Here is a 12,978-nt window from a genome sequence, read left to right on the forward strand (position 1 = left end):
GTTAATCTTCTACAGTTAAGTGCCTTAGTTGGCTATTTAAAACATTGTGATATATTAGAAGAAACCATACAATCACTGTATTGTGCTTGGGCTTCTGTTCCAGATCACCGCATCGTCCCTCTGTCTAGGTGTCTGGCTGGTCGCGCTGCTCAACCCACCAAGCCACTCCTTCGCCTGCACCTCTACTAGTGTCCACCTATAGCCACCCTTCTGTCACAACATAGTGTAGGCACTGGTGTCATGCCACATAATTGTGCTGCGCCTTTGTTGCTAGCGCCATCAAGTCGAGTCACCCCTCTGCCATTGACCCCGAATCAAGAGAGTGGACTAGAGGATATACTTCTGGTTATTCAATGGGTATTTCACGAGAGTTAATATATATTAAATAGGATGATGCGACATAGTATTAACGAAGAGAGATACTATAAAAGTTTATGAGATGCAATAATTTTTATGAGAACGTAATTTGTCCATACTGTTTACAACACATGTGTCTAGGAGAGATAGAGAGAAAGAGCAGATAGGACAGATGGTACTCACAATGCAAGACTCTATCATAGAGTCTAAGACAATTAATTACATATTATTTATGGTATTTTGTTGATGTGGCAGCATTATGTATGGAGCATTAAATATAAAAATAAAAACTAATTGCACAGTTTGCATGTAAATCACGAGATGAATTTTTTGAGTTTAGTTAGTTTATAATTGGACAATATTTGTCAAATAAAAACAAAAATACTACATTACCTCTAAAAATTTTTGGAAACTAAACAAGGCCATAATGTTTAAAAAGTTTTCATGGTAAACACTAGATAGGGAATAAAGACAATTTTTAGTGACAGATAATTATATTTCTCAAACTTTTTTCCCCAAACAAATTGTGGGGCTCCGTATCAAACCGCGGCAGTTCAGAACGTCCGCACCGACTCTGCGCGCCCACTCCACCGCACGGCTCTCCCGCAATGTCGTGCTGGGCAGCAGGGCGCCGCTCCTCGGCGTCGGCCATGGCAGAGAACGCCGGCGCGCGGGGCGCCAAGGAGGCGGTGGCGCGGTCCGGCAAGCGCGTCGCCCTCGGGAACCTCACCAACGTCTTCCGCGGCAGCTGGAAGTCCGGCGCGGCGAATTCAGCGTCCGATGCGGTACGGCTTCTCCTTGCGCGCTGGCACGATCGGAAGCGGGGCGTTATCTGATCGATTCGTTCCGGGAGGTTCGACGCTTGGGTTCTCGTTTGTAGGATCGGACCACGCCAAGCGTAGGAATTTGCCATTGGTACAGCCGTACAGGGAGCATCTGTTGATCAGTTCAATTACTTCAATCAGTTTGGTGTGGCATTTCTAGGGTTTATGCTGTTTTTCCTTCTTCTCGATCTAGTTGATCTAATTAGTAATAACGGCCCATTTTAATCCATCATTTTCTGGATCAATGTAACAACATTTGCTGACGTCTTCTTCGATGAGATACTTGTTCTGTTCCACGGGTCTGTAGACAGTATTGTATTTCAGAGTGTCGTAAGAGATATTTTGGTGTTTCTGGAATCGAGCAACTTAACACTTCAGGTTTTTCATAGTTTTTGGGGGTGCTGGGTGTTTCAGATATACTGGTGTTTCATGCCCATTGCACAGTTTCGAATCTTCTGTTGGTAATATATCGTTTCTCTCGTGAAGTTTATATGCTTACGTAGTTCTCTGTTTTATCATTGTAATCTTCCAATTGAACAACTTCAATAAACAGCTTTAAAGTTTCCTATTACTACAGAATTGCGCAGTTTCGAATCGTCTGTTGGTAATGTATTGTTTCTCTCGTGAAGTTTATATGCTTATGTAGTTCTCTGTTTTATCATTGTAATCGTTCCAATTGAACAACTTCAATAAACAACTTTGAAGTTTCCTCTCACTACAGAAATTGAGTTCTACCAAACCAGTTGATGTCAAGAAGGGATCCTTCGCTTGCCTGCACAATGTGAACACGGAACGGGGTTCTAGCAGAAGGCTGGCCTCTGACCAATTTGATCAGGCAGTATCAGTTCTTCAGAAGAACACATCTCTTCCTTCTGTGCCAGACGTTGTATCAACAGGTTGCAGCTCACCTGGCCTGTCTCAAGATTGTTCAGTCTCCATGGATGATGCTATATCAATATGCAACTCAACAGAAAGCTCTGATCTTCAGTGCCTCAATGATGATGACCCCTCAATGGTAGCTTCTTTGCATTGGTGGGCCAGTGATAGACTTCATTTCTCTGATAGTATGGATGTTGCAGGTTTGTTTGCTTATCCAAATGGGGGCAGTTCGGATTAGAATTTTCATGCAATGCTTAATACATTTTGGGTTTACAGGATTTGTTTATTGTTGCAGAACTCAACTGGAGGAAACATAGTACTATTCCTCTGAAAGCTGATAATATAATTGATCTTGACTGCAACTATAAGGATCCACGGCTTTCTACAACTCTTGCCTGTGAAATTTACGAGAGCTTGCGAGAGGCTGAGGTGATAGAATTTTGCTCATGCTCTTGCCTTTTGATATATATGTGTATACTCAGCATCAAGTAATAACTGGAGTGCTAATATCAACCACTGTCTGAAAATTAAAATACACTTTTGTGCTCAGGTTGTTTTATGTTTGGAATGCAAACACCCGAAGAATTCGAATAGAAGCATTTCAAATTCATTTCCTTTGAACAAAAATTGCAATTCTTAGTGTTCTACAAAGTGTTAGGCTCAGCAGGTGGTTTACTAACACATCTATGGCTCTATACAGTGGCTGGATTTGTTTGTTATTAGATTCATGCAACACTACATTCCATTTAGCAGTTTCTTGATGTAAAAAAAATGGTGTTGTTGTGTTGCAGGACATTATATTGTTTTCACATAATATCCCACTTTGATGAAGCTTGTGTTTGGTTGCTCCTAGTTATCCACTTACTTGCCTCCTTCGTGGGGCAATTGCTGCCTGCATTTACCTGTTGTAATGTTTTGCAGACTAGGAAAATGCCTTCAACAAACTTTTTGGAAACCACTCAGACAGATATGAGCAAAACCATGAGGGCAATGTTAATAGACTGGCTTGTAGAAGTAAGCATTTCCTCTTAGAAAGGAATACATGTTTTTACAGCTAAGTGAACCAATAGTGACCCTCTTGATGTTTGTCATATTGCCTTTTCTCAATTCAGGTCACAGAAGAATATCGTCTTGTTCCTGAAACCTTATACCTCACTGTCAATTACATTGACCGCTATCTTTCTGTCAAAGAGATCAGTCGGCACAGACTGCAATTAGTTGGTGTTGCCTGCTTGCTTATAGCTGCGTAAGATCCACTTAGTTCATTTTAGTCTATTTCTCTTTTTCTGTATTTTCTGTGCTCTGTTCTGATAGTATGCTGTTAATATATTCAAATTTCAGGAAGTATGAAGAAATATGCCCACTTCAGGTTGAAGAGCTCTGTTATGTTACTGACTATTCATACACTAAGGAAGAGGTTCATGTCTCAGCACACTCTTTTCTTTTCCTTATTGTTTCTTAGTTTCATCTTCTAACGCATAGTTTAACAGGTTTTGCAAATGGAAGCTTCTGTTCTGAATGACTTGAAGTTTGAGATGACAGTACCTACAGCAAAATGTTTCTTAAGGTAGTATTATTGGTTTCTGTAATAATGATCATGGACATACTTACTGATACTAAATACTTCTGTTCATGTTAATATAGGAGATTTGTGCATGCTGCTCAAGTTCTTGACAAGGTACACTTTTCACTGTTTTTCAGCTCCTACCAATTCTATATGCTGGTTGATTTTTTTTTTCCTTTCTGCAGGGCTCATCTCTGCATCTTGAGTTCTTAGCCAACTACATTTGTGAGCTGTCACTTCTGGACTACAGCTTACTTTGCTATTTACCTTCATTGGTAGCTGCCTCTGCTGTTTTCTTGGCAAAGTATATCCTTATGCCAATAAAGAACCCATGGGTATATGTCCCTAACCTTATCTTTTATGAATCTTCATTGTTAAACTCAATGTTTGCATTCTTCACCCCCCAAAAATAAACAAACCTTGATGCTTGCATTAGCTAACATTTGCATTTATGCTTGATCGGGAGCAGAATTCCACACTATCTTACTACACGCGATATACACCATCTGAGTTGCGTGGTTGTGTAAGGTTACTGCACCGGCTCTTCCGTCTGGGCCCTGGAAGCAATCTTCCTGCAATTAGAGAAAAGTACAGTCAGCATAAGGTGAGCCTTGTCTACATAAGGTGATTGCTGATGAGAATCATTACTTTGGTACCTACTCTGATGCTAAATGCCCTACCCTCTATCTGCTCACAGTACAAATTTGTAGCAAAGAAGTACTGCCCACCGTCAATCCCTACTAAGTTCTTCCAGGATCTGACAAGTTAGAAGCCAAGATTACTTCTAGTTATTCAATGAAATCTTCCTGAGGCTCTTAGTGCGACATTGATTTGTACAGATAGCTTTGCATGCGCGAGGCCTTGTGTTTAGCAGATAAACAGGTTCACGTGAACTGTAAGTATGTTCACTTTCTTGTGGCATTATTGTTTCAGTGTTGTGCTTTCTTCCTGCATCGTCTTATACTTTGCTGGTGTGGTCTTCTCCCTCTGTATAGAATTTGTATCATACGGTTCTGGACCTTGCTCATAACAATGGTAGATAGTTTGGCTAAAGATAAAGTTGAGTTATTCTCTCATTGTTATCTACATGTTTATTCTGAACATTCTGCTCTGGAACCTGACAAATGTATTATCAGACAGTAGAGTCTGAGTCAATTTTTGCTATTGGGAATAAGTGGGGAGGTATCTGTGGAAAGCAACCGATCATGTTATCTTTGCTAATTCAAAGTTTATTTAAGGCTTATGCTTTAGTATTTGTCTTTTTACTGATAAATTATGTTAATGAGATCTTCACGATCTTGGACGCATGGATGGAAAGAAAAAATAGTAATAGAAGAATGTGTAAAATGTGCCTTTTGGTTACTTGTATATATACATGTCATTTGGGTATCTAAAGTCTAAACTTATATTTGTGTTGTCTAAATCACTCTAATCTACACATACCTACCTAAATTTGGATTTCGAGTGGTACAGTTGACTTATTGGGCATAGAATAGATCTGCATCTTGTTTAGATTTGTTTGTGAACTCTAGAAAAATATACGTACTTGTTAGCAGTGGAAGCTTAATTTTGATAATTGTGAAAAAAAAATGAACATGAGAATTGTTGAAATGATGTTTTGGATGGAACTGCTAGTCATGTAAAACACAAGTTTAAGAGAGAAAATAGCTATTCTTTTTTTATTGCATTAGGCCTTGTTTAGTTCACCTCAAAAACAAAAAAATTTTCAAGATTCTCCGTCACATCGAATCTTGAGGCACATGCATGAAGCACTAAATATAGATGAAAATAAAAACTAATTGCACATTGTAAATCGTGAGATGAATCTTTTGAGTCTAGTTAGTCCATGATTGGACAAAAATTGTCAAATAAAAACGAAAGTGCTACAATACCAAAAACCAAAGAATTTTCGGAACTAAACAAGGCCTATGTTTTTTTGTAGGAGTGCCTTATTAGAATTAATTTAGGATAAAAGAGCACCGTTGGAGCATGCTACCTAAAATTTGAACTCTTATATTTCTTTAGGGATAGTGGAGAGGGGTTGTCTTCTTTATTTAGGAGATAGTAGGTTGTTTTTAAGATCTCATTAAATTATAATTCTAATTATAACTATAGGAGATGTATTGCAGCCTACAACACTTCCATCTCATATAATGCTATTTTCTAGGGGAAAAAAATATCAACCCACAGGGTAAATATAGCCCTCAAACATTTCTGCTTAAAATAAAAGGTAACCTTCTCATGCAGGTCGAGAAAACCCTCAAACCTGCACTATTGTCACACGAGAACCGAGGTTGGTTCTTCGACCTATGCTTTAAGGTCGGTGGTACCTAAATCCTATATTTCATCCATACAAAGGGGTACCATTGAACTGTGAGAACCAAGACTGGTCCTTAGACCTATGATTTAGACCTAGTGCTTTAGTGTGGGATAGGTAAGGGGATTTTTTTTAACCCCATCTTGACTTTTGCTCCTATGGGGAGTATGAGTGCTACTAGGAGCCTGTCTAACGAACTTAGCTAGATGTCCATTCGTCTCTATTTCTTTAGGTGTAGGAGATTGGATATCATATAATAAGTTGAAAATGCTTTTATCTGGTAAAATCTGAACAATCCAAGATAAAAGGGTGAGTTAGGCATAATCTAAGCATCTCTACGACTTCTAGATTTCTAGAGAGAAATGGGTTGGATTGTTGTAGTTTGTGCCTGATAAAGGGAGAGTACGACTTTTAGGTTGAGACGAGAATGAAGAGTACGTAGTATGGTGTGTGTTGACTCCTCTGCATCTTATTTCGTCTACTCTATAAGAGGACTGCCTTGAGACAACACCGGCCACCTCTTAGGTTCCTAGGAAAAGAAAGCGAGACCGACCATGGTGATCACGTGAGCACAACACGCCTCTCTCTCCTCTCGCTAAATTTAGCCATGCATGGCTTCTTCGTCGTCTACTTGCCCTCCATCCCACGGATGTCTCGCAACCCCACGAATCCAAGCCCATGTTTGCAAAGCATTTTTCACTCTTTACCTCTCCCACCAAAGCGCGATCCTCTCGTTTTGGTGCAAACCGATCGACTGCATACCTCATTTTTTTTTCTTCGATCATGTAGAATTTTCTCAGAGCAATGTCAGGGCGCATAAGACCACATTGTGTCGATTTCTCTCATCATTTGCCGCTCAAAGCATTCATCAAGATTAATTTTACTCGTCAGGTTTGTGTTTACTGCGTGGTCACCATCTTATTGCAATGCAAACTATTGATGTGTGATTCTTTTTTGTTTGCTTGGGGTAAGATGATCAATGCATGGGGGTAGGTACCAAATCCTTATATATATATAATTTCAAAAAGATCCTGTCAATATATATAGACTGAGCTTAAGGATGAACAGGATGAAGATTTGTGACACAATAATGCAGGGCTGTTGATGCTTTGCCATGTGTGAAGTTTCAGATAGATCGATTCAGCTAGCTGCCTCCCATCACGGAGCACGGCATGGACTTCAGCCCTCAAAGAAAGAGCGCCGAACGCAATCCCGGCAGCTTCGAACACGATGACAGTGATGATGACTTCGGAGCTGAATCCACCGCCTCTAAGCCGTCTGCGCATTCGCGCGACAGCAACAAATCCAACAAGCCCAAGACGAGCCATGGCGGTTCAACCTACGCGGCGACGACGACGACGACGACGCCGATGCCGCCCCAAAGTAGCTCCGAACCGACAGGTGGCGTCACCGCAGGAGCGACGGCGGGCAATAATAATGCTGACTCCACCAGCGTGGACAGCGGCGGGCCGAGGAGCAGCAGCATGGAGAGCAGCAGCAGCGGCACGGCCGCCTCAGGCACGACGCCGGCCAACGTCCGGCGCCACACCGGCGGCGACAGCCGGTGGGACGCCATCCAGCTGGCCACGTCCCAGGAAGCGCAGCTGAACCTGGGCCACTTCCGGCTGCTCAAGCGCCTGGGCTACGGCGACATCGGCAGCGTGTACCTGGTGGAGCTCCGCGCCACGCCGGCGGCCTTCTTCGCCATGAAGGTGATGGACAAGGCGTCCATCATCAGCCGGAACAAGATGGCCCGCGCGCAGACGGAGCGCGAGATCCTCGGCCTCCTGGACCACCCTTTCCTCCCCACGCTCTACACGCACTTCGAGACCGACAAGTTCTACTGCCTCGTCATGGAGTACTGCAGCGGCGGCAACCTCCACTCGCTCCGCCAGAAGCAGCCCGGCAAGCACTTCACCGAGCCCGCCGCCAGGTTCTACGTCGCCGAGGTGCTGCTGGCCATGGAGTACCTGCACATGCTGGGGATCGTGTACAGGGACCTCAAGCCGGAGAACGTGCTGGTCCGGGAGGACGGCCACATCATGCTCTCCGATTTCGACCTGTCGCTGCGCTGCACCGTGTGCCCGACGCTGGTCAAGTCGTCGTCGGTGCACTCCACCGGGAGCGGCGGAGGAGGAGGCGGGGGAGGAGGAGGAGGCGGCGGCGGCAGCGGCGGCAGCAGCGTCGGCAGAGGAGTGGACGTCGCGGACGGCGACGTCATCACCGCCAACCAGGGTGGCTGCATCCAGCCCTCGTCCTTCTTCCCGCGCATCCTTCCCCGGCGCAGCCGGAAGCCGTCCAAGAGCGAGCTGGGTCTCAGCGGCCCGGCCGCGGTGGAGTTCAACGCGGAGCCGACGGACGCGCGCTCCATGTCGTTCGTCGGCACGCACGAGTACCTGGCGCCGGAGATCATCCGCGGCGAGGGCCACGGCAGCGCGGTGGACTGGTGGACGCTCGGCATCTTCCTCTACGAGCTGCTGCACGGCTCCACGCCCTTCAAGGGCGCCGGCAACCGCGCCACGCTGTGCAACGTCATCGAGCAGCCGCTGCGCTTCCCCTCCGACGGCGCGGCCGGGGGCCCGGCGGTCAGCTCCGTCGCCAGGGACCTCATCCGCGGCCTGCTCGTCAAGGACCCACAGAAGCGGATCGCCTTCACCAGAGGCGCCACGGAGATCAAGCAGCACCCGTTCTTCGAAGGTGTCAACTGGGCGCTGGTCAGGAGCATGACCCCGCCGTCGGTGCCGGACCCGGTCGACTTCCGGCAGTACGGAGCCGCCAAGGAGAAGAAGGCGTCCGACAGCAGTACAACGGCTGCCGTGGAGGCGCCGCCGGCCGGAAAGCAAAACTCCGGCGAGTCTTACACGGATTTCGAGTATTTCTAGGACGTACCTTACTGTCGACATACTACATATTCTTATACGACTTCCATATGATTAGATTACATATCTTGATCGAGGTTTGCCAATAACTTCTAACTTGCGATCGATATACATACAGTATCATGCATTGATCTTGTAATACAATTCTTCCATGTACCATTTGACTGCAAACTAAATTTTGTAAATTTAGCCACGCACCTTCTTGTCATTTACCATTCTCAGCATTGCAGACAAAAAATATTAAAATTGGCATTCTAATAGCTTGCATAATAAATAAGTCCTGGCATTTTGATTGAGAACAAAATTGTCAGGAAGGATTAATATAAGGTAGTCACGCATCCTGATCATAACCATCCTTTTCTTTTTCTTCCCCTTATCCTCTTGTATGTAAATATATTCCTTCGAACAACGCCTTTTTTTTTATAGCTGCGTTAAATTGGGGATGGCAAGAAAATTCCCTTTTTTGATAGGGCCTAGAGCCAAGGACAAAGGTTAATAAGACACTGCCCCGAACCTCCTCAAAAGTTTTAAAAGAAAAAATAAATCATTATATGTTGCCACTCAAAATCAAAACTGGATCGGTTTTTTTGCCTTAAGGGCATATGCCCTCACTCTCCCATTCATTGGATTTGCTTTGAGAAGTATACAAACACATATCTCAAAACAGTTTCGCATTGAGATATGTGTTTGCACACTTCTCAAATCGAATCCAATGGATGGGAAAGTGAGGGCACATGCCCTCAAGGGCAAAATAAACTTTACCTCTTAATTTGCAGCACTGTGGTTTCAATGCACAACATTTTATTGATCACGTGATAACATGGCGTATGGTACATGGTGTAATTTTGTGTTCGCATGTTTCTAATGAGATAATGAGATTTTTTGGAAGCTCTCCACTGATGGTAAATATTCTACAAACTTAGCTTATAGAGCTCAATTCTTAAGGTCAACAACAACCAACTTTGGCACACTCATTTGGAAAGTTTGGGCACCACCTTAATGCAAGATGTCAGATAGGCCCAAGTTGTCCAACACCCCCCCCTGTCGTAGAGAGCAATAAATTGTCCTTCACCTCCTTTGAAGATACTCCATGTGCATTTGGGAGGAACTTGACGCTTTGATACGACTCAGCGACCTCTTATCGTCTTCCTCGTCGCAAACTGAATCTCTTCATCAATTGTGGACCTCCATCTCAACCATACCTTGCAACTCCAGGAAAGGGATACGTTCTCTCATCATCTTAGTTTTTATGGGAAATTTGAAATAAAAGAAATGCTCAAGTTTTCAATCACAAAGAGTCAGCTTTATAAGGCTACTACAGAAAGCAAAAGATGAGACCCAAGTGTGGATCATGGCAAGAACAAAACATCTGCCAATTTTGACAGACCAACATTGAGGGTTTTTCGTTTACATTTTTTGTATAGTTCTTGTACAGTCTTATTTTCAGTCTATTATGGCTCACCCTTTAATATAACAGGTAGTCCTCTTGTCTCATTCGTTTAGAAAAAATCTTTTGCTTTAAACAAGATTTATAGAACAAAATCTAAGATATATAAAAAAAAACTAAGTATTTGGATTCTGGAGTAGAATAAAAGTCAAGAAAGTATTATATATAAAAAAACAAAGACAAAAGGAACATGAAAGAGCATCTAGGCCCCTAGTGATTTCGGTGATTAATGACATTATTGATTACTATGACTAACGTGTGTTTTGCAGAGGCAAAGTCATAAGTAAGGTCATGGTAAATAGGTACTCGATGGACAGGGACGTACATGCCAACTTAATAGTGGAAATCGTTTTGGTTTTTCAAAGGATGGATGGACATCATCAAGACTAGACTAGGTCTAAGTGCCATATGGTGAAGAAGGGCACTTAGAGTAGTTTAGGACTTTGTTTTCCTTTGACCGTACTATTAAGAGGGGCTTTGATCTAGTAGCTTGACTTAGGCAAGGCTTTAGGTTTAGGTGTGGTGCACACTTGGTAAACCTAGCACTAGGCAGCTCAGAGATAGTCCTTAGATCGAGAGGAACCTTCTTCGTTTTGGAGCGATCGCGTTTCGACGGAGTTAGGGTGCCTAAAGGGGCACCGGACGCTGCACCGGACGCTCTGTGAGTGCGTCCGGTGAGGTCCCTAGCCGTTAGAACAGTGCCGTGCTTAGGGTTAGGCACCGGACGCTAGCACCGGACGCACCGGGTAGCGTCCGGTCCCATACCCAGGGAGGTTGCAAGCCTTCCCTGAGCACCGGACGCGCCGGGTAGCGTCCGGTCCCATGCGCAGGGAGCTTGTAAAGTTCCCCCGAGCACCGGACGGTGCACCGGAAGCTGGGAGTTAGCGTCCGGTGACCTGTCAGAGAGAAGTACAGTTAGCCGTTATGTAGCACCGGACGCTCGGTGCAGTGCGTCCGGTGCAACATAATGTGCGTCCGGTGACCCCGTTTTCAGTGGAAAACGGTTGGCCGACCTTTGGACTTCGTGGATAGTATTTATACTCCTCCACCTCGTCCATGAGAGCTCTCTTGCCCATTTGAACATCAGAGAAACTTGTTGTGGAGCAAGAGAGTTGCAAGAGCCTAGAGAGGATTGAGTTTTGAGTGAATTCTTGAGAGAATCCTTCTCTAGTGAGTTCCAAGAGTCAAGTGTGCATCCACCACTCTCTAGAGCCTTGTTTGGGTCAAGTGAGAGTTCTTTGCTTGTTACTCTTGGTGATCGCCATCACCTAGACGGTTCGGTGGTGATTGGAGGCACGAAGACCGCCCGGAGTTCTTGTGGGTGGCTCGTGTCAAGCTTGTGAGCGGTTTTGGGCGATTCACCGCGACGGAGTGTCGAAGAATCAGCCCGTAGAGAGCACTTGGTCCTCGCGCGGACCAAGGGGGAGCAAGACCCTTGCGCGGGTGCTCCAACGAGGACTAGTGGAGAGTGGCGACTCTCCGATACCTCGGCAAAACATCGCCGAGCACTTTCTTCCACTACTCCTTTACATTCTAGCTTTTACTTTGTGCTTTTACATTCTTAGAATTGCCATGCTAGAATAGGATTGGAACTTGGTTGCAAAACTTTTATCCGGTAGTTCTCTAGGTCACACTAGGCACAAGGGGTTGAATTGGAGCTTATAGGTTACTTAAATTTTTAGAGAAGCCCAATTCACCCCCCCCTCTTGGGCATCTTGATCCTTTCAATTGGTATCGGAGCCTAGTTCTCATTATTTAGGCTTCACCGCCTAGAGAAAAGATGTCTAACGGGGATGGACCGCCACCCATGTTCGATGGGGATGACTTCCCGTATTGGAAAACACGGATGGAGTCATACCTTGAGGCATGCGACATAAAGTGCCTAAAAGCCGCGACCGAAGGGTTTACCCCTCCGGAAAGAGCCACCGCTCTCACTCCACAAGAGCAAGAAAACGAGAAGTGGAATGCGAAGGCCAAAAACCACATTTTTAGAGGCCTTTGCAAGGAGGTGTTCAACCGCGTTCGGAGCCACAAAACCGCCAATGCTCTTTGGAAGGAACTTTGTGCGCTCCATGAGGGATCAAAGAGTGAACGCGAGGAACGCTATCACTTAGTGATGAACAAGCTTAATACATTTGAAATGCTTCCCAAAGAAAATGCTAATGAAATGTATTCTCGCTTGAATGTCATTGTAGAGGAGCTAAATGGACTTGGACTCACTCAAATGAGTGCGGCGGATGTAGCAAGGAAAATACTATGTGTGCTTCCCATTGAAAAATATGGGCACATAGTAACGGTGCTTCATCAAGGCGATCTTTCCACCGCTACACCAACCGCCATATTGGGGAAGATCAATGCTCATGAGATGTACATGCACATGAACCCTCAAGATGGCTCCTCATCGGCCAAGAAGGAGAAGAAGGACTTGGCTCTCAAGGCTTCTCACAAGGGCAAGGCCAAAAAGATTGAAGTTGAGTCATCAACTTCAAGTGATGATGATGCATCTATTGCCCTCTTGGTGAGAAGAACTACCAAGATGTTGAAGAAGCTCAACAAGAATGGAGTCAACTTTGACTCCGAGAAGAAGAAGTTCTTCACAAGTAGCAAAAGAAAGCCCATCTCCGAGATGGATTGCTACAATTGTGGTGAACTTGGCCATCTTGCTCACCAATGTCCAAAGCCCAAGAAGGACAAATACAAGAATAAGAACA

The 12,978-nt window shown here is 44.6% G+C and overlaps 2 protein-coding genes across 3 annotated transcripts; both read left to right on the forward strand.

Moving 5' to 3' along the window:
- Window positions 912–4,700, forward strand: LOC8058285 (cyclin-A1-4). Its single transcript, XM_002439445.2, has 11 exons — window positions 912–1,142; window positions 1,903–2,260; window positions 2,356–2,489; window positions 2,982–3,074; window positions 3,173–3,306; window positions 3,402–3,477; window positions 3,551–3,627; window positions 3,705–3,738; window positions 3,810–3,959; window positions 4,094–4,228; window positions 4,322–4,700. The coding sequence occupies exons 1-11, from the start codon at window positions 966–968 to the stop codon at window positions 4,391–4,393; spliced, it is 1,440 nt and encodes a 479-aa protein (XP_002439490.2). The 5' UTR covers window positions 912–965; the 3' UTR covers window positions 4,394–4,700.
- On the forward strand, window positions 6,615–9,014 carry LOC8058286 (serine/threonine-protein kinase RHS3). 2 transcript variants are annotated; one of them, XM_021447312.1, is made up of 2 exons: window positions 6,615–6,832; window positions 7,066–9,014. In XM_021447312.1, exon 2 carries the CDS (start codon window positions 7,114–7,116, stop codon window positions 8,821–8,823), a length of 1,710 nt encoding a protein of 569 aa, XP_021302987.1. In that variant the 5' UTR covers window positions 6,615–6,832; window positions 7,066–7,113; the 3' UTR covers window positions 8,824–9,014. The 2 variants fall into 2 exon arrangements, with proteins under 2 accessions (XP_021302987.1, XP_021302986.1); XM_021447311.1 differs by having other exon boundaries at window positions 7,072–9,014.

Source organism: Sorghum bicolor, chromosome 9 (assembly GCF_000003195.3).
Source record: "Sorghum bicolor cultivar BTx623 chromosome 9, Sorghum_bicolor_NCBIv3, whole genome shotgun sequence".
In the NCBI taxonomy this organism is placed as follows: Eukaryota; Viridiplantae; Streptophyta; class Magnoliopsida; order Poales; family Poaceae; genus Sorghum; species Sorghum bicolor.

What these genes read in the sequence shown, in the direction of transcription:
- LOC8058286 (XM_021447312.1), top strand. Translation starts at nt 7,114, where the DNA reads ATGGACTTCAGCCCTCAAAGAAAGAGCGCCGAACGCAATCCCGGCAGC.
- LOC8058285 (XM_002439445.2), top strand. Translation starts at nt 966, where the DNA reads ATGTCGTGCTGGGCAGCAGGGCGCCGCTCCTCGGCGTCGGCCATGGCA. An exon ending in GCCTGCTTGCTTATAGCTGC is followed by an intron (nt 3,307 to 3,401) that starts GTAAGATCCACT and finishes TTCAAATTTCAG; the next exon opens with GAAGTATGAAGAAATATGCC. An exon ending in AAAAGTACAGTCAGCATAAG is followed by an intron (nt 4,229 to 4,321) that starts GTGAGCCTTGTC and finishes ATCTGCTCACAG; the next exon opens with TACAAATTTGTAGCAAAGAA.